This window comes from Schistocerca americana, chromosome 7 (assembly GCF_021461395.2).
Source record: "Schistocerca americana isolate TAMUIC-IGC-003095 chromosome 7, iqSchAmer2.1, whole genome shotgun sequence".
Taxonomy (NCBI): Eukaryota; Metazoa; Arthropoda; class Insecta; order Orthoptera; family Acrididae; genus Schistocerca; species Schistocerca americana.
In genome coordinates this window covers 275,893,528-275,920,453 of record NC_060125.1, presented here as the reverse complement: position 1 = coordinate 275,920,453, position 26,926 = coordinate 275,893,528, and the positions used below count along the sequence as shown (strand labels likewise).

Below are 26,926 nucleotides of genomic sequence, written 5' to 3'. Positions count from 1 at the left end.
TTTAATGGTTAAATGAATGCCATTTAGGCTTACTATTTTTTCGGCATCATCTTTGAGAGTTTTGGACAAGTTTCTGGGAAAAGGTCTTTAGCAGAATTTTGTAGTGTGTGTGTGTGTGTGTGTGTGTGTGTGTGTGTGTGTGTGTGAAACTCCTTAGAGGAGCACATGAATTTATCTTGAACATTTTTGAAATCTTTCGAGAAATCTGTTGTGATTCAACATGCACGAATCTCATCAACCTGACAAGAAACACATTCAGTTCTCTCAACCAATATAAATGGTCAAGAATTTTAGTAATAAATCACCTTAGTTTTAATTAATTTCTTTATCTTCATATCAACAGCAAGACACACACACACACACCACACACACACACACACACACACACACACACACACACACAATGTACTGTGGAAATTAGTATGAACTTTTCTTTTATTTTGAGGAGGGGGTGGGGTGGGAAAGTTATGTGAACTTCGTGGTTGAACAGGTAACTGTAAGACCACAAATTTGAAGGTCTGGACTTTGTCTGACAGATAATGTGAATTTCCTAAATGGCAATCTGACAATGCTTTTAAAAAAAGAGAGAGAGAGAGAGAGAGAGACTGTATTTGAAACTTCAGTGTCTTACCTTATCAGTATCTGCCTTCAGCCTGCTTGACAACGTAACGTTCCTCTGAAGGTCACTAACTTCTGATGCAACCATCTGTTTCAGCAACTCTAAATCCTCTTGTACTTTATGCATAGTTTTAGGGGAGCTTCTTGCTACGTCTGAACAGTAAGCTTTCTGTTTTTTGACAAAGTCCCTACAAGAAAGAAGAAAAATAATCATTTTACAAACTCGAACAATAAATTATCTATTGTATAAAAAATATAATACGAGGGTAGTCCCAAAAGTGAGGTCTCCTATTCTTTTATAAGTACATAGCCGTGTTTATTTCTACAATGGTTTACATTAGTTTTTAGCTTGAACATTTAGCTATTTTTTGACATAATCACCATTTCTGTCGATGCATTTTTGTAGGTGCTGTGACATTTTTTATATGCCTATGTCATACCAGCTCGCTGCCATGCTGGTCAGAAAGATATGAACCTCTTCTTTCACCTTGTCATTGGAGCTGAATCGCTGGGACCACAATTAACGCTGACAGGTACTGTGAGACTCTGAAAAAACTCAAACAGGCAATTCAGAACCGGAGAAGGGGAATGTTGAGCAAGGGTGTACACATTCTCCAGGACAAAGTTTGCCCACACATTGCTTGGCAAACCGTTGCTCTCCTGTAACAGTTTCACAGGAACATAATTACCCAGCCACCATATTGTCCTGACTTGGCGCCTCGTGACTATCACCTGTTCCCTAGGTTAAAAGAACATTTGGCCGGTAAGCGATTCAGCTCCGATGACGAGGTAGGTGAAAGAAGAGGTTCATAACATTTTGAACAGCATGGCGACGAGCTGGTATGACATGGGCATACAAAAACTGCCACAGTGTCTACAAAAATGCACCGACAGAAATGGTAATTATGTCGAAAAATAGCTAAATGTTCAAGCTGTAAACTGATGTAAACCACTGTAGAAATAAACAAGTCTATGTACTTATAAAAAAATAGGAGGTCTTACTTTTGGGGTTACCTTCATAGTAATGGTGTAAGGAGTAATATTCTTCAATATAAATAGTATTGAAAGGTATGTAATGCTGTAAGTATTTTCCACTTCATCAAGTGAACAAACAATTTCAATAATAATTCAAAAGATGTCCAGTAACTGTTTTCTGTTAATGGTCAAAGACAAAATGAGATGAAATTTATGGTGATCTCCCAAATCCAATTTCTGTTTTGTGATGAAAACTACCAATAACATAACATTCTCATCTAGTTGGATCTACCGTGCCATCGCTGTTAAACAGATTACTGCCTGTATCTCAAAGTAGCACTTTTCTTGTATGTTCAAACTTACCAGCTTCAAAATCTTCGGAAATGCTGCAGATGGAACAAGTTTCACCCCTCTCCCAAATAATTATTATTTGACTTTATTCTGAGTAAAGTTCAACACAATCCTGTTCCAACAGTAAGATGGATGCTTATTCAATAAGAAAAGTCTGTACTTCAATTCTCAGAAATTACAGGTTAAGTAGGCTATGCGTTCCCCTGTATGAAGCGATTTGTTACAGACACAAAAGAATTACAGACACTGGCTGTGAATGGGCACTGATTGAAATCAATGGGAAAGTTGAATATTTGTGCCGGAATGGGATTCAAGCCTGGGTCTCCTGCCTACTAGGCAGTTGCTCTGACCACTAAGCCATCCGGACACTGTGGTCATTGCAACTGCTTGGACTGCCCTAGCACACTTCCTATCAAACCCAAATTCTCAACCTACCCACACACTACTAATTAGTGCCCCTTTCCCATTACCCTCATTACTCATGGCATTTTGCCGATTCCTGTAAGAGTTTGAGCCTGGTGTCCAGTTGTTACACTTTATTTATTTTTAGTTTAAGTTTTGTGGCAAACTAAAATTGTTTTTGTCAGGGTACAAGAACTTATACAACAGAAGGGGAAAACCATGTCATTTATGTGCAGTAATTAAAAGGTAAATATACTCCTTGAGGTTTTATTTCTATAATGTTACTGTTAATTTTTAGAGTGTGGCTTGTCAGTCAATCTTCAATACATTAATTATTACAACACCTGTTTCGGTCTTACTACAATTGATTTTCGTCCACACATTGCTGAAGCTGGAATTTCCGCCTGACCTCCACCCCCCTCCCCCCTTTCCTTCCTTCCAATTCCAAAATTCTCACCATCCGGATGAAGTGTAAAGGAAACACTGTACACTAACATATGTGTCCTTCAGTACACTCACATAGGTTGAGTCAAATCCAATATTTCCAGGGAAACAGGTAATTCATATTTACTGCACCACTCTAAAGCTCTAATCCTTCACAACTTGTAAATGGTTTTCACAGTCTTATATGATGCCTCACTCCAATGTATATTTTCTTTTGCTTTACTCTCCTTGTACCTGCATCACCTTTTGCTGTTTGTGTAAGTACATCTGACAAATAATTATCCCTTTGATCCGTCTACATCATTTTCTACGATACTGGACTTTTTGCTTAATTCAATCTGGTGTACTTAACAATTCTTAAAATTTTCATAATCTACATTTCTGACTTCTCTACTGATGAGTAAGTTACTTTCCAGTTTTGAATTTGTTTTTACTTTGTACCTTACGAGTTTGCAGCCATTTGCGATTCGAAAGTGCTTTAGGACCATCGTGTTTGTGTAATTCTTTTACATTTGGTAAAATATGATTAATTTTGTTTAAAGCTTCATTTGGTCATCGTCGAGTCTATTTTCTGTGTTTCCTTGGCAAATTCGACAAATGTATAACCTCTGGCATTTCTGGTGTGAAGAATCATTCTTACTTTTTTTTCCTACTTCTGCACAAGAATGCCACATCATTGTATTTTTGGTGGTATTTGTTGCTGTTCATCAGCTCATGTAGCTCTTGTGCAACTCTTTGTACAGGTCTTCTATCATGTAAGCTTACTGGCACACAGGCTAATGATTTCCATGGGATGTATTCTGCTGATTTTTAACACGTCTTGTTCTTCCTTCCATAAATGCAATATTGTTCTTAATTTTCTTGTTTACAATAAATCCTATAATTGTAATTACTCCCTACAGTGTTCCTGCAGAGCAAAACATATCCTGATTTTAATTCTATTTGGTCCTCATGTTTTTGCTGGACTTTTGGTAACCCTGCTATGTTGTTGTGGTCTTCAGTCCTGAGACTGGTTTGATGCAGCTCTCCACGCTACTCTATCCTGCGCAAGCTTCTTCATCTCCCAGTACCTACTGCAACCTACATCCTTCTGAATCTGCTAAGTGTATTCATCTCTTGGTCTCCCTCTACGATTTTTACCCTCCACGCTGCCCTCCAATGCTAAATTTGTGATCCCTTGATGCCTCAAAACATGTCCTACCAACCGATCCCTTCTTCTAGTCAAGTTGTGCCACAAACTTCTCTTCTCCCCAATCCTATTCAATACCTCCTCATTAGTTACGTGATCTACCCACCTTATCTTCAGCATTCTTCTGTAGCACCACATTTCGAAAGCTTCTATTCTCTTCTTGTCCAAACTAGTTATCGTCCATGTTTCACTTCCATACATGGCTACACTCCATACAAATATTTTCAGAAATGACTTCCTGACACTTAAATCGATACTCGATGTTAACAAATTTCTCTTCTCCAGAAACGATTTCCTTGCCATTGCCAGTCTACATTTTATATCCTCTTTACTTTGACCATCATCAGTTATTTTACTCCCTAAATAGCAAAATTCCTTTACTACTTTAAGTGTCTCATTTCCTAATCTAATTCCCTCAGCATCACCCAATTTAATTTGACTACATTCCATTATCCTTGTTTTGCTTTTGTTGATGTTCATCTTATATCCTCCTTTCAAGACACTGTCCATTCCATTCAACTGCTCTTCCAAGTCCTTTGCTGTCTCTGACAGAATTACAATGTCATCGGCGAACCTCAAAGTTTTTACTTCTTCTCCATGAATTTTAATACCTACTCCGAATTTTTCTTTTGTTTCCTTTACTGCTTGCTCAATATACAGATTGAATAACATCGGGGACAGGCTACAACCCTGTCTCACTCCTTTCCCAACCACTGCTTCCCTTTCATGCCCGTCGACTCTTATAACTGCCATCTGGTTTCTGTACAAATTGTAAATAGCCTTTTGCTCCCTGTATTTTACCCCTGCCACCTTCAGAATTTGAAAGAGAGTATTCCAGTTAACATTGTCAAAAGCTTTCTCTAAGTCTACAAATGCTAGAAACATAGGTTTGCCTTTTCTTAATCTTTCTTCTAAGATAAGTCGTAAGGTTAGTATTGCCTCACGTGTTCCAACATTTCTACGGAATCCAAACTGATCTTCCCCGAGGTCCGCTATATCCATTAAATTTTAATTCCTTTTTCAACTTATAGCCACAGTAATAATAATAATAATAATAATAATAATAGAAAATGTAAAAGAGCATACACAAAATGAAAAAGTGAAATAAATGGAGGAGATGAGGGTACTGAAAAACACTGAGATTACTAAAAACTGATCATCAGCTTAGTTGGAAAAGAATTGGAGAAGGAATTTGGCTGATGAAATACGCATCTAAAAAAGTACTATTATTGTTAATTCAAAAACAGTCATTTCACTTTTAATGTTTTCATCAGGTGAGAATCAACAGTCATTAAGTACTTTAGAAAATGCATTTTAACTAAAAGCTGTTTCATTTACCCTATATATCATCTACCAGTTTTGGTCACAGAATGTCATCACAAGATGTAACCTGAAACATATCAGTTAAAAACATTCCGCATTTTCCCCCATAATCTGATACATCAAGTTTGTCATAATGAAATCATGCAAATAACTATTGTAGCCTGTTCTTTAAACACTGACCGAAACCGTTGGATGATATATAAGTTAAATAAAACAACCAATGGTTAAAATACATTTTCTAACAATTGTTGGCTCTTTCTGAGAACATACTTAGAATTATCTGAAACTCAATACCAGAAAGTTCAGACCCTCATAACTCCATTAACTTTTTTGCCTCAATGCCTTGTCAATATGTCAGTTAATGTAAAAGTTCTGCAACTGCACAATAGCTTTGTATCATAAAATCTAGTGTGAAATAGTGAAAACGTAACTTTAAAGTATTAATGTTCCACAAACACTATTTGCTGGACAGTGTAATTCATTTTGGTGATTGTACTGTAAGTCAAATAGTGTGCAATGTAATTTCACATTTCTGTCGCTGCAAATTACGCCACTGTGATATTCAACAAATGTTGTGTCACTAATTAATGCCTGGACTATTTCTCTCCCAAACATACTGGTGAAGGAAGAGATGCAGGCCTCTTTACCCATGTAACTGTGATCTGTAAAACTGTACCTGGCCATCAACAACATTGTAGTGTTAAGAATGTGGGAGAAGACACTTTAAAAGTCATTTATTGTGTGGTCCACATCATTTGGCACTATCCTTTATAGAATAAGTTCCCAGCATATTATTCTGGAACATCAGCATATGAGACTTAGAGATTTGCATCAAAAAGTAAGGAGAATGTTGCATGGTGTGTGGGTGGTTAGATGAACAAAAAGAATGGGGGAAAAGACACCACACAAAAAGATAGGCACCCGAGGGAGACATCATAGCAATACTGTGTAATACCATCTTTGGCTGTCACTGACAAAACTTTAAATTCAACTCCTGTTCTTATTGGGCAAGACATTTTTACAATCACCTTTCTTATGCCTTGTAACATAGCTGCAAGAGGTACACCATTTCTCGAAGACACACGAGACACTCCGTGTCAATACATCAACAAATTAGCCAAAAATTCACAGTGTGACCACAGGAGCATCCAAATACAATAGCTCCTTTCTGCCATTCTATTACATGTCCATATTGACCTTCTTACTGTGCTGATTCGATACAATCGACTGCCATATACAAACCGTTTCACTGCCAAAATTTTTTTCCTGGAGTAGAGGGAAACATAACGGTCTGATGGAGTGGGTTACGGATATGGCCAAACATGATACTGTAACTCATTCTGAAACATCTTCACGGCAACCCATCTTAATGTGTTGATTCCATACCACTGACAGGTGCAAACAAGCCACTTGACTGCCATGATTTATGACAGAGGATCACTTAAGCACACGGTAACTCCTGAGGTATAACTGCTGCGAATGAGCACTGTGCAAGGGAATTTAAAACCTCATTTTTTGTCACCAAAAGCTTCCTCCGTGAGATGTATCACAGAATGCCCAGATTTAGTATCATACCCCAAGCCACGGAAATGTTCAAACTTCACCAAATGCCAGGCAGTTACAGAATGAAATGCCCTGTCAAACTGCATCCATAAAGCACTGTCCAGCCAATGCCAAGAAATAGCCAACATTTTTTCAAGTAATTATTAAATGAAGGCAAAACAATTCCTTGGAAACAAAATCCAACCATTGATGAGTTTAATGGCTCCTGTCATGAACAAGAGTTAAGCCAACATGTTGCCTAATGCAATTAGTGGCAGGAGGATAATATGATCCACACCTTGGGCAAAAATTGGAACCACAACTCCCCATTGCACGCCCCTCAGATTTAGTGGTGAGATTAGGTCGTCAAAAACTGAACACAGCTCAACCATGAAAACAGGAAGGTGTACTGAACTGTGGGGGGGAAAAAAATAGGAACAGTGAATGAGCCAAAAACAAGAAGTGTGATATAGAGCAGCCTGAAACACCAACAGTGTTGTGAGTCAGTGGTCACAGTGTTGGGCAGACAAGCATGTTCAAAACTCCCTTGCGCCATTTATAAACACACACACACACACACACACACACACACACACACACACTTTTTTTTTCTTCACAACATTATGAATTGCTTGTCCAGTCATTGAAATGTTTGTTCTCTTTCTGTAGTCTTAGTAGTTGTCACACTATACACTGCGTATGGAATATGAGTCAGGTGGTAAGAATACATTACTGTCACCAAAAAATTTGATGAATAGTGAGAGTAGGCAAGATACCACATAGACGTCTCACAGAAATGAAAACAAAAAGTAAACGGTGTGAACTATGCTACAACAAAGGAATTCAAGAGTCAAGACTTCCAAAATGGAATGCAACTTGAAAAATGTTAAAAACATGTTTTGACAGAGCACAGAGAAACTGTGATTGTGAAACTGTTGCGTTCATTTGTTGCAGCTTATGTGACAAACTATTATGTTTTCATCATTTCCTTGGAAGTTATAGCATTCACTTTCATACGAACACCTGTACTGGGCAAGGAGGCATATCTCACTCACTCACCAGTAGTACAAATCAGGTGCATCGATAAGAGATTCCTATCATATTACACACGTACTGTCACTAATGCCATGTATGACACACCAGACATGTTTTCCGGTGGAGGATTCGGTTGACCTGTCGCCTCGTCATCGCGGTTCCCATTTGAAAGCTACTTCCTTCTGGCTGCTAATACAGTAGTTGTGTAGAATCAGCTGCCATTATACATTACATTACATCTCGCTGTTGCAAACAGATGTTACACTATGGCACAGACACAAATTTGAATAAAGCTAACAGAAAAAAAAGAAAAAGAGAAAAAAAATAATTGCAAGGTGGAGGTTTATACATGGCTTGCCCGCTTGGCAGTTCAGCACCATAACAACTTAACCACAATGCCATTTCTCTTGCAGGCTGTTCTCTATTGCAGTTCTTGTTCTTGGACCATTCACAGTTTCTATTTTGCCTTTATCTTATTTTTTTTTTTTTTTTTTTTTTTTTTTTTTTTTTTTTTTCCTTCAACAGTCCGACACACCTTCTCCCTGTTTTCATGCTTGATCTGGGTTCAGTTTTTGATGGGCTGTCCACTGGGCCCTCTTACCACTTTATTTGAGGGGGCTGCAATGTGGAGTTTCCCTCGTCAGCAAAAACAATAATGCACATCGCAATCTTACTCTACTGCTGCAAAGTTTATCCAACCTCTGCAAGCAAACAATATACAACGTTCAAATAACTTATGGGTATGCAGCTAGCTGCTTTACGTTCACTTAGAGTTGATCTGGATATTGTTATTTTACCTGCAGACAAGGGCAATGCTACCACTGTTTTGGACAAGCAGGATTACATTCAAAAGTTGCAGGGGCTACAGTCTGATTCAGCGTATCGCACAACTAATGCTGCTCCCACAAAATGTGTTGACAGAAAGACTAACAGCTTCCTGAAGAAAAGTTCCTTGTCAAGGACACTATCAAGAGTATTATTATTATTGTGCAGTTCCCCCTAGGTTATATGGCCTCTCCAAGATCCATAGGGAAAGGGTTCCTCTTCACCCAATCGGTAGTAACACTGGTGTTCTGACATATCGTGTAGCAAAACACCTAGCTACTATGTTGAGCACCACATTAAAAACTCCGCAGATTTCTTATATCGATTAATGGGAATGTGTTTGAATGACTCTGATATTTTATTAAGTTTTGATGTGGTCTCTCTGTTCACTCGTATTCCTCTGTCTGATTCATTATGCTTGATTGAGGTTAGGTTCAGTGCGGAATTAACAAATCTATTTCAACGTGAGTTGACTTCCACTTACTTTATATTCAATGAGTGCAGACAAACAGAGTTGCGATGGGAAGCCCGTTACCGCCTATTATTGCGAATTTGTTAATGGAAGACTTTGAGCAAAGTGTGTTGGAGTCGGTGGCTTTGAAAATTGTGTTTTTCCAGACATGTAGACAATACTATTGTTGTTTGACCTCACTGCAGTGAGAATTCAGTTGACTTTTTAGAAGACCGGAATTCAATCCACCTGAATATTTGTTTCACAATGGAGGTGAAGAAGGATGGCTGCCTTCCCTTTCTTGACGTGTCGGTCAGGAGGAAGGTTGACGGTATGCTAGTACGTGCCATTTATAGGAACTACTCAGAATGACCTGTATCTGTATGTCGACAGTTGTCACCAGCTAGCTCAGCGTGGGAGGTATTTTGTACCTTGGTTCACAGGCCCACGTCATCTCGGACCCTGAGAGTTTGTCAGCTTAGTTAGCCCACCAAGAAGTCACCTTTTGTCAGAATGGTTTTAGTGAAAGACAGATTACACATGCGTCACACTATCGACCAACTGTGGACTGGTCTGGTGATGATAATCCTAAGATGGCACGAAAGTCTATGGCCTTTTTGCCTTGCACAGGGAGCTCTCTGAACAAGATTTGTTGTAATTTGTGGAAATAGGATGTGACGTATGTTTTTTTTACCACCATCTAAGATCGGGGTACTTTTAGGTTCCATAATAGATGATCTAGGTTTGCGTAAGTCAGGTTATGCCATGTGATATATTGGTCAGACTATCAAGACTGAGGAGGACAGGTGTACTTAGCTTAAGCATTACACAAACTTACAACAGCTGAGCAAATCTGCCATTGCAGAACACTGTCTCGGCACCGGTTATCCTGCAGAATGCATGCACTTCTGACGACTGGGATAGTGTGATTATGGAGCTTCTTGAAATTAAATTAGCAAGTGACCTTATAAATAGAGATGGTGGTTTTTGTTTAAATTCTGCACGGAATCCTGCTCTCTTCTTTGTCAAAAAACAAAGAAACAGAGTTCATGGTACCTCACCTGTTGATTATTAATTTCACCGCTGATAACTTCTGACAACGGCCACCATTGATTTGTGATAGCACTAGTGTTTATAATTTGTTTGAGTGTTATCTTTCCAGAGTTTCTCCAAAAACCAAGGTTTTAAGTTCCCTTGCACTTGTTGCAATTATGCCTTGAAAATGTCAGAGTGTATTCATGTCAAAATATCAGCAGCTGTCGACGATGCCACCTAGCAGCATTCCTGTAAGTTATTTGAACATCTTGTACCAGTTCTTCACCATCCACAGTGTTTCAAAGTGACCAATGTGGTCTTTTATGATAAGATTTTATGTTGTCTGACGATCTTAAGTTGATACATCACACAGTAATTAGAAGTCTAGAATTACAATCATCAATTTTATTGATTGGTAAACTGTTTTGGTTATCCAACTGTCATCAGACCATGGGGTGAATTGGTAAGTAAATATTATAACTTATTTTAGAATCTGTACCGGCATGACACTCGATGACAACCTGGGACCACAACCCTTGTGAGAGGAAATGAAAACCCGCCTTGTGAGTCGATCTATGGGAAACAGAAAGTCTGGGGAGTCATACAGACATGCACAGGGTAATTCAGCACACAGTTGGCATGGGTATTTGTCAACTGACTACAACACTTAACAGAATGTGCAATACAAGACTTAACTCCGTGTATGCACTGGTGTACCCGGGTTACTGCTGCCCACATTGAAACACGATGTCAGTGGGTCTGGCCATACTACACACTTCATGCACCCCCCATGTCGGGTTTATGGACTATTCCACGTCATTACCCAAGCTCGCTCATCTGTCTTCATTGTGGTGTCCACTGGTGGGAATACTAAATCCCTCACCCACTGAAAAGCCCACATAGGGCTGAAAATTGACAGGGAGGGCTGCGGCCACCAGCGCAGAACCAGAGAGGCTACCGGAGAAGCCAGCAGCAGATTGACCTACACATGAAGCAACACCGACCCAGCTGTCTGAAGCAAGGGGAGGTTCACTGGGAACAGCTGAGGCCGAGGTCGCCATAATCAGTGAGGGCAGAGGGAGGAGGCAGAGGAGGAGAGTGGATCAAAATCCATGGGCTCCAAATCAGTCAGTGCAGTTGCCAGCTTCAAGACACAACTGATTTGCATGGTGGATCAGCTGCTCCATATCAATGATCACCACAAACAACTGCCAACCTCTGTGTCCCACCATGACACCCACCCCTGGTTGAAGGACCAGGCTCAAACAGTAGCACTGGGACGAAATTGCAGCAGGCCACCGAGGTCTGTGGCATGCAACTCGGGGTGCCACAAAATCAGGAGAGACCCTGTGGCTGGTGCCCATGCACATGTTCTGCTGGATTGCATCTGTTCACCAATGTTGCCTGGTATGTAGCCAGAAGACTCAATCATGGGCAGAAGCAGATACTGATTTCTTCAGTTGGGTCTTGAATCTACACGACATGCTCCACCTCTGATTTAGAAGCAGGATGAAACAGGGTGGTATTCAGATGCTGGATACTGTTACAGATGCAGAAGTCTTCAAACTCCCACGACACAAATTGCCTGCCATTACTAGATACAAGGGACCTGGGAGGATCCCTCAATGGTATAAAGAACTGACAATGCATGCATGAACAGCGGCAGTCGACAACATGAAGGACTACTTGGCCATGTATGAGAAATTGGACAATGCGCCAACCATGAACAACCACATGCTGCCCACAAACGGACCTGTGAAATGGACGCACACCCTGTCGCAGTGGTGCTCTCTGGGACTAGTCAAGGATCTCACACCAATGCCTTCATCTGTGTAATACCGCAGTGTGATGCATGCAGCAACAGGAGTATGTGAGGTCGCAATGCCACGGGGACGACTACTCAACAGCATTGCTCCTCCAGGCTATGCCTGAGGATCCCTTGGACAATGATGATCATATAGGAGGAAAAACATATTCCATGTCTTATCTGCACCCAAGGAGACATGTCTTGACCAACCCATCTGGACCACTGAAACAACTTTCCGAAAATGCAGGTCAGGAGCTGTGTTGTTCATGACTTCTTTTTCTATAAACAGAAAATCTGACAGGGTTCGCCGCAAGGCATCACTGAACACAACCATGAGAGCCTTCTGCTGACTGGGGGCCATCAGGAGATGCAGTAGCACATCAGCTTTGGAATGCTGGGTGGAGGAGCAATAATGAATATTGTAGTAATAAATACTGAGAAAGAGGACCCAACTCAGCTGTCAATGGGCAGACCCATCGGGCAACTTGGAATGAGGGCCACATAAGGAAATCGGTGGCTTGTGGTCAGAAGTGACAAGGAACATCGCCCTATATAAGAAAATGTAAACTTTTTAACTTCAAAAATAATGGATAGTGCCTCATTTTCCATCTGTGAATCGATTCATCATTGTCCAAGAGGTCCTCACCCTCATCACAGAGGAGAAATGCTCTTGAGTGGTTGTCATGGTGTTGCTACCCTCACATACTCCAGTTGCTGCAACATCACACTGGTGTACGGCTTGTATAAAGGCACTGGCGTGACATCATGTCTACTGGCCAGCGATCGTGACACTGAACAGCAGAAAGCTTCTTTGATGCATCAGTGATGGGCTGTTCGGTGCAGTGCTGTCTGGGTTCTGATGGAACAGGACTGCACCAAAGCCATACTGGGACACGTCAGAGGCCAGAGTTAACGGTTTACTTGGTGTAGAAAAGACGGACAGGGAGTGAATCACAAACACTGCTTGACAGACTGAAAAATCCATTCATAATCCACAAACCACACAAACTTAATGCCGCTCTGGCGAAGACAGTTAAAAGGATGAGAAATGTGCGCAGTCCAGCGACTGAACTGAGCATAAAATGAAATATGAAATCTTATCCAGAAAAGATTGGAGTTTCTTTAGGCCTTTGGGAACCAGCAGGTTGAGGATGGCTTTGATAGGACATCTATCAGGACAAGGTCATCTTTGCTACGCCCAAGTCCCAAGAAATTCACCTTTTGCAAGAAAAAACTGCACTTTTTCAGGGAGCAGAGCACGAACACTGCTTGAGAGACTGAAAGCCCATTGACAATCTGCAGACCAGAAAAACCTAATGCTCTTCTGACAAAGCTGGTGAAGAGGCTGGCACATGTGCGTGGCTCAAGGAATGAACTGAGCATAACACAAAATCTTACCCAAGACTGGAGCTCCTTCAGTTTCAAGTCCAAACAGGGCGTTGAGGACCAAGAAAGTCTTTGAGAATGCATGCAATGGCACCACACAAGTCAGTGCGTGAAAAATACTGGCTACCAACAACTTCGCCAACAACTCTACTGGCTGCTTAATTGCCTTAGATTATGCGACAACAAACAACAAAGCTCATCAAAGGGAAGTTTCTTATGTTCTGTGGAGCGCTTCAAATTTTGGACACATGTAAGCCAGTGCTGCTTTACAACAACAAGGTGGCCTCGTTCACTGGACTGATGATACACATTACATGGCAGTGAAGTAAGAACAGACACTGGTAATTCTCCCACTTTTTTGGATACTGTCGGGTCCATGGTGACCTAAAATTACCACTAAAAATGGAAACAAAGAAAGAGGGGCATCAATAATGTAGGAAAAGACAGATTGGTACTTACTGTAAAGATGACACATTAAGTTACAGACAGGCACAATTAAAAGACACTTAAACATAACATTTCAGAACAACCTTCACCAGAAAAAGATAGAGAAACACACACCATTGATTCATACAGCCAAGCACATCTCATGCACACATCACCATGAGCTCCAGCAGCTCAGACCAGAATGCCTTCAGAATGCATTGTGGTCCAAGCTGCCGGAGTTGATGGTCATGTGTGCATGAGGTGTGCTTGCTTAAGTGAATGAATGGTGAGAGTTTCTCTTTCTTTTTCTGATGAAGACAGTGGCTGAAAGCATATGTATAAGTGTCTTTTAATCGATCCTGTCGCTGTACAGTAAGCAGCAATCTATCTTTTCCTAAACTGTTGATATACCAGCCTGGAGTTTCTATTGTTTGAAAGACGGGCATCACACACTTAAGAACTTCCTTCATTGCAACATGCCATTGGCTTGACAATGCCACTGCATTACACGGCCAGCGTGGGTACTTCATGGTCCAATATTGGCTCAATAGTACCCAGGGAACAGAACCGTGAGAGAAGAAATGAAAAATCACCACAAGAGTCAATCTGCAGGAAGCAGAAAGGCCAAAACCTTATGTAGATGTGCACAGGGATAACTCAGAATGCAGCTGTCAACTCAACACTTGGCAACAATGCTCAACATGATGTGCGAGGACCACGGTAGTTGAGCTCAGCTTTATCACTGGTCTGCCTGAATCACTGCTGCCTGCAGTCCGCAGGTCTGCCCATACTACACTAGTGTCCAAAATTAAAGCAACAAACGGAAATTTTGCAAGGTTGTGTTTATTTTGTCACAAAACAGTACAAACAGATGATATTAAAGTACAAACAATGTAAAGAAAACAGAGCCTAAGCAACTGTAATATGCACCCATTCTTCCTACAGAGCTGCTTGTAAGTCTTGGAGAGTGGTTGGTGGATTCTGACATACCGTCTCCCTTGCACATTCCACACATACTCTATGGGATTTAAACAAGAAGAGCAAAGCAGGAGTGCTCTATGAGGTAGAGCATTATCATCCATCAATACAAAGTCTGGGGCCACAGAACGTCACACTAACCGCACATCAGGTCTCAAGATTTTGTCACAATGCCTGACAGCAGTTAAACCTTGCCAGCTCACACATACAATTTCATGAAGAGGTGTTCAAGTGTTCAACATAATCCCTTCCTACACCAAAAGGGATTCTGCTCGATATCAATCTCTTTCCACAATGTTTGGGTCCCGAAATCATGTTCCACATTCCCTCCAGATGCAAATACGTCAACCATCCACCCTCTAGACAAAATCAGGACTCATCTTTGAAAAAAAAAACATTGACCCACTGTTTGGCTGGCCAGGTGGCATGTTGACGACTCTTCTCTAGGCAATCCCTTCTGTGATGACGCATCAGAGGTACACATACAGCAGGTCTCCGACAATAAAGGTCACCCTGCCGAAGTCTTTTGAACACTGGTTGGCTCAATACAACACGTCCAGTGGATGCTGCAAGGTCAGACCAGTTGCCATGCAGTACTAAAGTGGTATCATTGTGACCTTACAGCCAAATAACAGTCCTCTCTTTCTGATGTCACACGTGGTCAGCCCTGCCCTGGTCTTTGGATACAGTTTCGGTCTCTCTAAACTGTCGCCACATCTGAAAAATAACATAATTATTCACATTAAGCCATCGGGCAACATCAGTTTGTGACTGTCCTGCTTCCATTCTTCCTATGGCCCTAAAACACATAGAGTCTTGCAGGCATCTTGTCTGTGCCATAAGGCACCATCTGTGACCGTGTACACAGCGACTGTTAATGTGGGACAACCCGGAAAACACTATACCATTTGCTAGGTGCCCTGACGTTACCACTGGCATGGTTGTCCGTTGACCGGAATGTTATCTTCCGTGCACAACAAGATTTTGTGGACATATGTTGACAGTTTTTATGATTATATCGTGAATTAGACACAGGATGGGGAAATAGCAGTTTCCTGCTATAATTTTGGACACCAATGTATGTGCCATGTGTGCCCTTCATGGCAGGTTTCTCCATTATTCTGCAGCACTAGTAACGCCAAGCCAGCTCTTCCATCTCTGTCGTAATGTCTGCTAGCAGAAATATTAAGTTTATTATCATGGTATTTATAAGGAGGAAGTAATAAAATTACCTGAGATCCAAAAACACCACATGCTCATCTGGGAAAAAACATTATTTCATAAATAGTTTTCAGAGTAGCAGCACATAGCAGCATTTTGTCAACACAGCTACAAATTTCCACTCCTACAAGTGATATTAGCAGCTAGAAAATTAAAAATGTTGCCAAAGATTTGTTCTGTGCAATGAAACAGAAAAGGATACGCTGTTCATGTAACACTATGTTGGGTCATTCCATGTCAATTCAACCAATTTGAGAAAATATTCCAGCTGATAGTCTCAGATTTGGCTGAAATTCAGCACACCAATGCTGCTGAGTGTGGAACACTCATGTACAAAATTTTAAGTTCCCCTGCCAATTAGTTGCAGATTTATGGCTTGTGAAAGAAGGTGGCGTGACCTGGAAATTGCAACCCGCATCTGGCAACCTATCTTCAGACCCAACTTCAGGTCTTAATAACTTTGGAACTATTCCGCACAGTCCAGAGAAATTTTTACAACCCAGTAACATCCACTTAGAGAACACACTCTATGAACCAAAACACCAACAACATATTTTTGAGGGAAAATAAAAAATTCCTAAATGTGATTAAAAAAATGTAATACGTTAAAAGGTACATATTGTAGGTGCCCTCTATGCCAAATATAATTCACTCAAAAAGGGTATAAATATTTTTGTGGTAAGCTTAATGTGGCCTAAACACACACAGAACTCATCTTGCCCATATCAGTCACACAAACAGAGTTACATGCACATGAAAATACAAAAATTCGAAAAATTACCTGAAAAACATGGATTTTCTAAGTGTGGTAGCACAAAAAGGACAAGTGATATCCAAGCCAAATTTCAAACACTGCATAAGTAGACCATAATATAATATGTGTCAAAATTTCAACTTGTTATTGCAAGGCATTTGTGTACAATAAAAGTTGACAGAGACGTATTTGGTTACGTTTCTTTTAACACGATTTAGCAAGTAACAGTGATGATGCAGACAGCTTGTTTCAGATGAAGATGTAACAATTGTTGGGAACCTTTAGGCAACAGAAAGTTAAACAAGGGTAGTTTTCAGGGACAGAATGAGTCATTGTTAGGAAGGATCAACAAAGGAAAGAAGCAACAATTACAGGTTACTCATGTTTTTAAGATTCTAGTTCAGACTGGTCAGTACTGTTGTGGTAAGTCAGTATGGAGGCAGATGAGTGTACTAGTGGTGCTTTTGTTCAAACAAGTTGCAGTAATCGTAGAGCACAAGCATCTGAATGTCATAAAACAACATATGGAACAAAATGTGGCATTCGCTTTGTACTGTATGATCTGGATGAATCGGACCAAGATTTGTTGCTATGGAGTTCCGGGATACACCCTGTGGGCACAAGAAGTACAGTTCCAGGAAACTTTATAGTGTTTGTTATCATCATATGAAAGTGTTTCTGGATAAGTATTCTTTCCTACAAAGAAGTTGTTTTGATCCATCTCAGATCCATAAGAAGACAGTGAAGTGTAGCCTCAGAGAAATTGATATAAAATCAGCATTGAAAGTGAATCAGTGCATGGGACTTAACATGAAACCGGGACAAAAGTTATGTTCCAGGTGTGTTACACTGCTAAAAACGAAGAATATTCTGATAATTTACATGACAGTGACAAAGAGTATCAGCCACCTACAACCACAGCGGATGAGGAATTAAATACTTCAGTGACTGCTCGTTGTTTGTCTCCCACGAAGACACACAAAGATGGGAAAAGAGACAGGCCCAGCTATGGTAGAAGAAAACTACAAGAAGCTCAAATGTAATTAAAACACAAAATAGCTGACACACTAATGGTGGAAGAGGAAGAACTATCTGCTCCAAACGAACAGAAATCATGCCAGAAATGCTCTGATTTGGACAAAATTGTGCACAATTTGAAAGAAAAATGTGCCATATCCACACGCCACAAAAAAGTAGCTATTCTTACCCTTGCACCTTCCAGATGGTCTACTGACTACACTGCAGAGGAATTCAATGTTTCTACATATATGGTAAAGCAAGCTAGGAAAATAAAAGCAACCCAAGGAGTGCTTCTACAACTTCAGCAGGCTCAGGGTAAGCAATAGAGTTCAGAAATAAAGGTGCTAGTGTTGGAGTTTTATGAAAATAATGACTACAGCCGAATAATGCCTGGAAAAAAAGACTATGTAATGGTGAAAATAGGAAATGTACGTGTACAGATACAAAAGACCGCCCCCGGTAGCTGAGTGGCCAGCGCAACAGACTGTCAATCCAAAGGGCCCAGGTTTGATTCCCAGCTGGGTCGGAGATTTTCTCTGCTCAGAGACTGGGTGTTGTGTTGTCCTTATCATCATCATTTCATCCCCATCGACGCGCAAGTCGCCGAAGTGGCGTCAAATTGAAAGACTTGCACCAGGCGAACGGTCTACCCGACGGGAGGCCCTCGTCACACGACATTTCATTTCATTTCACAGATGCAAAAAAGACTGTTGCTATGCAACATATAAGAACTATATGTAGAATTCAAGGAAAAGTATCCTGATACCAAAGTAGGTTTATCATCTTTTTTCAATCTTCGGCCAAAATGGATAGTGCCTGTAAGTGCAGGGGGCACACACAATGTTTGTGTATGTGAGACCCATCAAAATGCTAAGTTGATGTTTGCTGCTATAAAGGATTCTGGTCTGGATTACAAAGGTGCAATGAAGCTACTAGTGTGTGACATCAGTTCCTACTAGTGCATGATACACAGGTGTGCAAAGTGTCCTGGTAAGACAAATCTTGCAGAACACATGAATAACAAACTGTATGGTGAACTCCTTATGGATGACAATGAACTTTTTTCTTATAAACAAAGGACACACATGGATCGCACAAGTCTTGAAACAAAGCAAAGTACAATGGAAGATTTTGTTGAAATGTGTTGTCAAAAAACCGACAAACTGACCACACACAGCTTCACAGCAACAGCACAATCAGCTTATCTCCAGTTTTGTAAGGATAATTTGAAACAAGATGAAATTATAGTAATACTAGACTTTTCTGAAAATTATACATTTATAGTTAAAGATGCCATCCAAGGATATCATTGGGACAACAGTCAAGCAACTCTCCAGCCATTTGCAATTTACTATAGAGGTGAATCAGGTGATGTGTCTGTCATGAATCTGTGCGTTTTTAGTGACTGTTTAATTCATGATGCCATTGCAGTTCATGCCCACATTTGCACTGTCATGGCATATGTGAAAAACAAGCTGCCTCACATACACTTTGCGAAATACTTCAGTGAAGGGGCAGCTAGTCAGTACAAAAACTGCAAAAATCTCAAAAATTAATGCATGCATTATCTCAAAAATTTATGCATGCATTACCATGATTTTCAGATTCACGCAGAATGGAATTTTTTCGCAGCAAGTCATGGTAAACATGTATGTGATGGTATTGGTGCTACCATTATAAGCGCATGGCATTACGAACTAGTCTGCAGCACCCTACAGAAGGTCACATTCTAACACCTCTTCAATTATTTACCTGGGTACAGAAAAATATCTCTGGCATACAATCAGTCTATGTTTCGAAAGATGAGGTGAAATCAGTTGAACAGTTGCTAAAATGCAGACTAGAAGACATTAAAACTGTTGCAGGCACAAGGAGCCATCATCACTTCTCTCCAGCGGACTCTGACAATGTGCAGATGAGCAGACTGTCTGGTTATAACTATAGGTTCATGCACAACATGGGTCTTCACAGTGTGTCTGACTCAGGGTTCAGAGGCAAAAGCAGCAACATGCAACCAGGTTGCTATGTTATTGCTGTTTATGATAACAAATGGTACTTAGGATGTGTTGCAGAGTGCTGTGAAGCAGAAGGTGATGTATTTGTGAACTTCATAGCACCAGCAGGACCAGCAAGATCATTTCATTGGCCACATTTGGCAGACAGGTGTTGGATTCCTTTTTAACATATTCTTATGACAGTTCCAGTTCCTACCACAGTGTCAGGAAGACAGTACAATTTGCCACTCAATGTACAGAGTAAGGTAGCTGATGTGTGGGAGAACTTCTGTTCGAAGCACAATCAACTGGTTTTTAGCAGTTAAGGTGCAGTAAATATTAATGATAGGTTGTGTTAATCTGTCTACATGTTGTTGCTTAGTGATTAAACAGTTGTGGTAGAGGATAAGAAGAGGCAGAACAGTTTACGATATGTTTTTACAAAATTGTGTTGTGGAACAATGGCCACATCACCAAATACATCTGTCAACTTCCATTGTACACAAATATCTTGCATTAACATGCTGAAATTTTGAGGCATATATCATTATGGTCTACTTATGCAGTGTGTGAAATTTGGCTTGGATACCACTTGTCCGTTTTGTGCTACCACACTTAGAAAATCCATGTTTTTCAGGTAATTTTTCGAATTTTTGTATTTTCGTGTGCATGTAACTCAGTTTTTGTGACTGATATGGGCAAGATGAGTTCTGTGTGTGTTTAGGCCACATTAAGTTTACCACAAAAATATTTATACCCTTTTTGAGTGAATTATATTTGGCATAGAGGGCACCTACAATATGTACCTTTTAATGTATTACATTTTTTTAATCACATTTTGGAATTTTTTATTTTCCCTCAGAAATATGTTGTTGGTGTTTTGATTCACAGAGTGTGTTCTGTAAGTGGATGTTACTACGTTGTAAAAATTTCACTGGACTGTGTGGAATAGTTCCAATGTAATTAAGACCTGAAGTTGGGACTGAAGATAGATTGCCAGATGCAGGTTGCAATTTCCGGGTCATGCCACCTTCTTTCACAAGTCATAATTCTGGAACTAATTGGCAGGGGAAACTAACACTTTGTACACAAGTGTTCCACACATGGTAGAATTAGTGTACTGAATTTCAGTCAAATCTGAGACTATGAGCTGGAGCCCCTGGTTGAAACTGACTGGTTGTCAGAAATCCCATTAAAAGAGTGGAAAGATCAGCAGATGAAATTATAGGTTATACATTGTAAGCCCCTATGACTTATTATGAGCTTGGTGAACTAAAGCTGAGAGCGAAAAATGTGTTGTCACTCATGAAATATTAATTTGTTATTTATATTTGTTCCAACTCTTTCTTGGTGCCATGTCTGAACAAAATCCACTGCTGCTAACTTTCAGAATTAAGCGTAACTATCTTTCTCATGCCCTGCACCATGCAAAACCAAGAAAAAGAGATTGCTGCAGTGCAACATTTCCAATGTGGATAGCAAACTGCATTGTTCTGTTCATTGGAGAGCAACAACAAACTTGCTCTGCACAATGTTGGTACATCAAAGGAAATGGTTTGTTCACTATATTTGCACCAAGTCGGAACAAGGTGGTCGTCTATCGACAGGAGGTGTGTAAATTAATTTGTATGCTATCTCAAAATGAGTTTTGAGTGGAATCATTAAAAGTAGGAAACATAACAGACCTGTATTGAGAATGGCCAGATTGTGGAATCTGAAACATTATGATTTCAAAAAAATAAATAAATAAATAAATAAATAAATAAAAAAAATAAAAAAACTGATCCAGTGTTCCAGTATTCTGACAACACATGAAAAAATATAATCAAATTTTCCATCACCAGTGATAGCAAAGCAGACATTATTTTTCCCATGTATCTTTTGACTTTTCAGTACTGGTGTCGCACACAGATGATGTTTCTATGTATTTTTCCACTCAGCTGATGATAAACAACTGCGAAAGCAACACTTCCAATTTTCAGAAATTCATTTTCCATTTTTACTGACCCATGTACTGGAACCATGTACTCTGGTCCATTCAGAGCAGTTCTGCCCCTTTTTCCCTGTAAATTTGTGTACCATGTTGTGTGGTGTGTCCAATGTAGGAGTAACTGTATACTGAATGTTAAAATTAGAAGTAACTTTATTTTCTTCAAGAAATGCAGGACATCTCACTGTATGGTAATGGCAATAATAAAAGTACGGGTGTTACCACTACTTTTCTTGTATGTACTACATAAGGGTTTTAAGAGCTCTCATTGGAAACAAACATTTCTTATATTTCTTTAATGGAGTAACATGCAAATATTAATTAAAAAATCTGACATAACAAAAGCCATACATCAACCTTAGGTGAAAAAGAAAATGGTCACTCACTTGAAGCTGTCCACTGTTTGCAGTAGTTCATTAGGAACGGCAGTTTCCTTCACTGTTTTTGACTCTCCTCGATTTACTGAAGCACCTGTAACTCAATGTGATAAATTAATGAGAAAATTCTGAATAATAATAAATTTTCTTACACATTAGTGATAACCGAGTGCACAACTCCAAAATATAAAAGCATTTTCATTTAGTATGATGAACAACAACTTTTCTTTTCTGTCCTTTTTAACTGTACATTCACCATGAGAAATTTTGGTAACTGATGGATATCAAGTGTGTAATATTATATGAAGAATGCAATGTGTAATTTTTTTAGTAAATTAAACAACTCTTCTGTTGAAAAAGGTTGAATAATACAGCTTATTCAAACATCAAAATGTCAGGTTTATAACAGGCAACCATCTGACATTTTTCCACTGAATATCGTATCTGATTCCATTTCTTTCTTGTAAAAGATTTGTGGAGACGACTGATGAATAGTCATTAAAATGTAGTTACAGTTATATTCTTGATGGAGTGGATAAAATTCAGCACCAGCTTACAGACTACTTCCATGCAACAAACAGCTCACAGCAATTCATAGCTATCAGTGGGTTTCAAAACTGATCTTGTGATTATGAGCTATTTGCTGCCAATTCATCCATCCTGCTAACTATGTATCCAAGCTAAAAGAGGTTTTTATAGCACCATAATTCTCTCTTTACTGACAAAACAATCAAGGGATGAAATTATGCCTCACATACCACAGTATTCTGAGCCTTTAGAATGAAAGGGACTCCCGAATTACATACAATTAAAAAGAGGCAGTGCAAGGAACAATCACATACAGAAAATGACACAAATGCTAGTTCTCAAATTAAGAGGTTTCTTCAATGAATGCAAAAGAGGTGAGAGAAGTGGGACACATGCTTGATTGTCACCCCTAACAGGGCCTCAGTTTACACTAACTGTCTCATATTTTGCACTTTGTCATAATCTGTCATTTCCTTTGATTCTTCTGCACTATATCATTTGCTGCTTCTCTGTTGTTCTTTTTACACTCATATAATTTGCCTGTTATCTTCTTACATATGATTTATTGACTGCCCTTTATATCATATTTACTCTGTCATGTTTTCAAATTTCAAAAAGGTAATTACTGGATCCCCACTGTTTTTTATTCCACTTTTTACATAACATTACAATGACATTTTCAGTTGCTGCAAATAATGGTCCAAAATGTGATCACTGTCTGGTTTACACCCCAGAAGCTAAATGTCCAAATTTCTAGGGGATTTTAACTGATGGGTATCAGATTTCAAAATCTTGGCCAAATGTAAGTGCAAAGGAACATCAAAATAACTACATGACACTGAACTTACTGAGATTGAAGCAAAAGTGATATGGGTGGTTCTACCTCCCTTAGACTGATGCTACAACATGCCTCTATTACATTGAATTGAACAGAAATATAACTACAGTATTTGAAGTTGTAACTGAGATGCCCATTCATGCCAAACGTCATGGGTGCGGCATTACATCCACTGTATAATAATTCCATTACTGGTATATTTCATCATTTTGCATAGTTCCAATGAAAAAAATTTCTTGCTCAGAATACTCAAGACTGCTTAAATTGGCTGTAAAAACAAACATTATCAAAATTCAAAACTATCTGCCTCATTGGTAGCCTCCATTAGGCAACTCCTGTGTTATTTTCATTCTCAAAATCCTGATGACGTCGATATCCCCAAATATGGCAAAACTTTTAAACTCTATGATCTACTTTTGTGTAAGATCTATTTTAAATTTTTCTATGTTCTTAAAATCCACCATTGACAAAAATGATTTCTGCTCCTCTGTATTGGTACTGCTACACCGAAACTCTTATAGTTTATGTTTCTTTAACACAAATTTTAAAAGTTTTCCAATTCAAAAATAAATAAATTGTAACTGGTTTCGTTGACAACAATGATCTTTAGATCATACCGCCAACGTAACTGGTACCTAAGACAACATAGAGGGGTATCTGTTGAGGGGCCAGACAAACGTGTGGTTCCTGAAGAGGGGCAGCAGCCTTTTCAGTAGCTGCAGGGGCAACAGTCTGGATGATTGACTGATCTGGCCTTGCAACACTAACCAAAACGGCCTTGCTGTGCTGGTACTGCGAACGGCTGAAAGCAAGGGGAAACTACAGCTGTAATTTTTCCTGAGGGCATGCAGCTTTACTGTGTGGTTAAATGATGATGGTGTCCTCTTGGCTAAAATATTCCGGAGGTAAAACAGTCCCCCATTCGGATTTCCGGGCGGGGACTACTCAAGAGGATGTCGCTATCAGGAGAAAGAAAACTGGCGTTCTACGGATCAGAGCGTGGAATGTCAGATCCCTTAATCGGGCAGGTAGGTTAGAAAATTTAAAAAGGGAAATGGATAGGTTGAAGTTAGATATAGTGGGAATTAGTGAAGTTCGGTGGCAGGAGGAACAGGACTTTTGGTCAGGTGAATACAGGATTATAAATACAAAATCAAATAGGGGTAATGCAGGAGTAGGTTTAATAATGAATAAAAAAATAGGAGTAAGGGTAAGCTACTACCAACAGCATAGTGAACGCATTATTGTGGCCAAGATCGACATGAAGCCCATGCCTACTACAGCAGTACAAGTTTATATGACAACTAGCTCTGCAGATGATGAAGAAATTGATGAAATGTATGATGAGATACAAGAAATTATTCAGATAGTGAAGGGAGACAAAAATTTAATAGTCATGGGTGACTGGAATTCGAGAGTAGGAAAAGGAAGAGAAGGAAGAATAGTGGGTGAATATGGATTGGGGGAGAGAAATGAAAGAGGAAGCCGTCTGGTAAAATTTTGCACAGAGCATAACTTAATCATAGCTAACACTTGGTTCAAGAGTCATAAAAGAAGGTTGTATACATGGAAGAATCCTGGAGATACTAGAAGGTATCAGATAGATTATATAATGGTAAGACAGAGATTTAGGAACCAGGTTTTAAATTGTAAGACATTTCCAGGGGCAGATGTGGACTCTGACCACAATCTATTGGTTATGAACTGTAGATTAAAACTGAAGAAACTGCAAAAAAGGTGGGAAGTTAAGGAGATGGGACCTGGATAAACTGACTAAACCAGAGGTTGTACAGAGTTTCAGGGAGAGCATAAGGGAACAATTGAACGGAATGGGGGAAAGAAATACAGTAGAAGAAGAATGGGTAGCTCTGAGGGATGAAGTAGTGAAGGCAGCAGAGGATCAAGTAGGTAAAAAGACGAGGGCCATTAGAAATGCTAGAAATGCTGAAAGAAGGAATCATTAAAGCAGGACAGCAAAATATAGGATATGTAAAAGGGAAAAGGTAAAAAAAAAAACCATGGGTCACATAAGAAATGATTTCCAAGATGGAGGAGAGAAGAAAATTGAAAAACAAGAACACTGAAGATGCAAGAAAGATATACCGAAGGTTAAATAACGAACTGCGAAGACAAACAGAGCAGGCTAGGAAAAAATGGCTAAAAGAGGAATGTGATGAAATTGAAGAATTGGACAGGAAAGGAAGATACGACTTACTATACAACAGAGTAAAGACTATGACATGGAAACAAAACAGAGCAGGAAGTGCTACTATGGAAATTTTGAGTAAAGACGAAGAGGTAGTGTATAAAGATTGTGACGATGTCCTCCAGAGATGGGAAGAATATATAAAAGAGCTATATGACACAAATAGCAAACCAGAAACTCTGGAACTTGAATCACACAACAGTGTAAGTGATGAAGAGAAAGGACCGACCATCATAATGGAAGAAGTAAAGTCTGCCACTGCTGCAATGAAAAATGGCAAAGCAGTAGGTACAGATACAATACCGGGAGAAATACTAAAATGCTTGAACCACAATGGAATAAGAGAAATATTGAGGTTATGTAATAAAATATATGACAGTGGTGAATGGCCTGAGGACTTTTTGACAACAGTAATGATTCCATTACCGAAAAAACAAGGAACCAAGAAATGCAGCGAGCACAGGACAATCAGCCTCATTTCACATGCAGCCAAAGTGATGTTAAGAATAATTAATAAAAGACTTGAAAAAGTAATAGAGGAGAATCTCGGCGAGGAGTAGTTTGGCTTTAGACGGAATACGGGCACCAGAGATGCAATAGGGCTCCTACGAATCTTGGGAGAAAGGTTTATTGAAAAAGGAAGAGACTTATATATGTGTTTCATCGATTTAGAAAAGGCATTTGACAATGTGGTTTGGGACAAGCTGGCGACTATTATGAGGGAAAAGAGAGTGGACTGGAAAACCAGAAGACTTATAAACTCATTCTACCTTAATCAAAAAGTTGCAGTTAAAGTGAGAGGAGAAAGTACAAACTGGATCAGACTAGGGAAAGGAGTAAGACAAGGATGCTGTTTATCACCTACTCTTTTCAACCTGTACTTGGAAAATATGATTGACCAATGCTCATTAGATGACAAAGGAGTAGAAATTGGAGGAAGAAGAGTAGGGTGCTTGAGATTTGCTGATGACATGGTCCTTCTAGCCACAGGGGAAAAGGAATTACAGGATTTGGTGGACACCATTGCAACTAATGGAAAAAAATATGGAATGAAAATTAACACAAGTAAAACAAAAGTATTGGCAATAGGAGGAAATAAGGAAATAAAAATTGTGCTGAATGGAGAAACACTAGAACAGGTGCAAAATTTTAAGTATCTTGGAAGCAGGATAGACACCGACTGGAAGTGCACCACAGAAATTAAAACAAGG

The 26,926-nt window shown here is 39.6% G+C and overlaps 1 protein-coding gene across 1 annotated transcript in view; it reads right to left on the bottom strand.

The window, feature by feature from the left end:
- Nucleotides 1-26,926, bottom strand: part of LOC124621958 (nuclear pore complex protein Nup58-like) — a 149,592-nt gene that overhangs the window by 90,512 nt on the left and 32,154 nt on the right. The window contains exons 3-4 of the mRNA XM_047147485.1: nt 22,153-22,237; nt 632-806 (exon numbers count right to left, since the gene is read on the bottom strand). Of these exons, the coding sequence (XP_047003441.1) occupies nt 632-806; nt 22,153-22,237 (260 nt within the window). The remainder of the gene's footprint in view (nt 1-631; nt 807-22,152; nt 22,238-26,926) is intronic.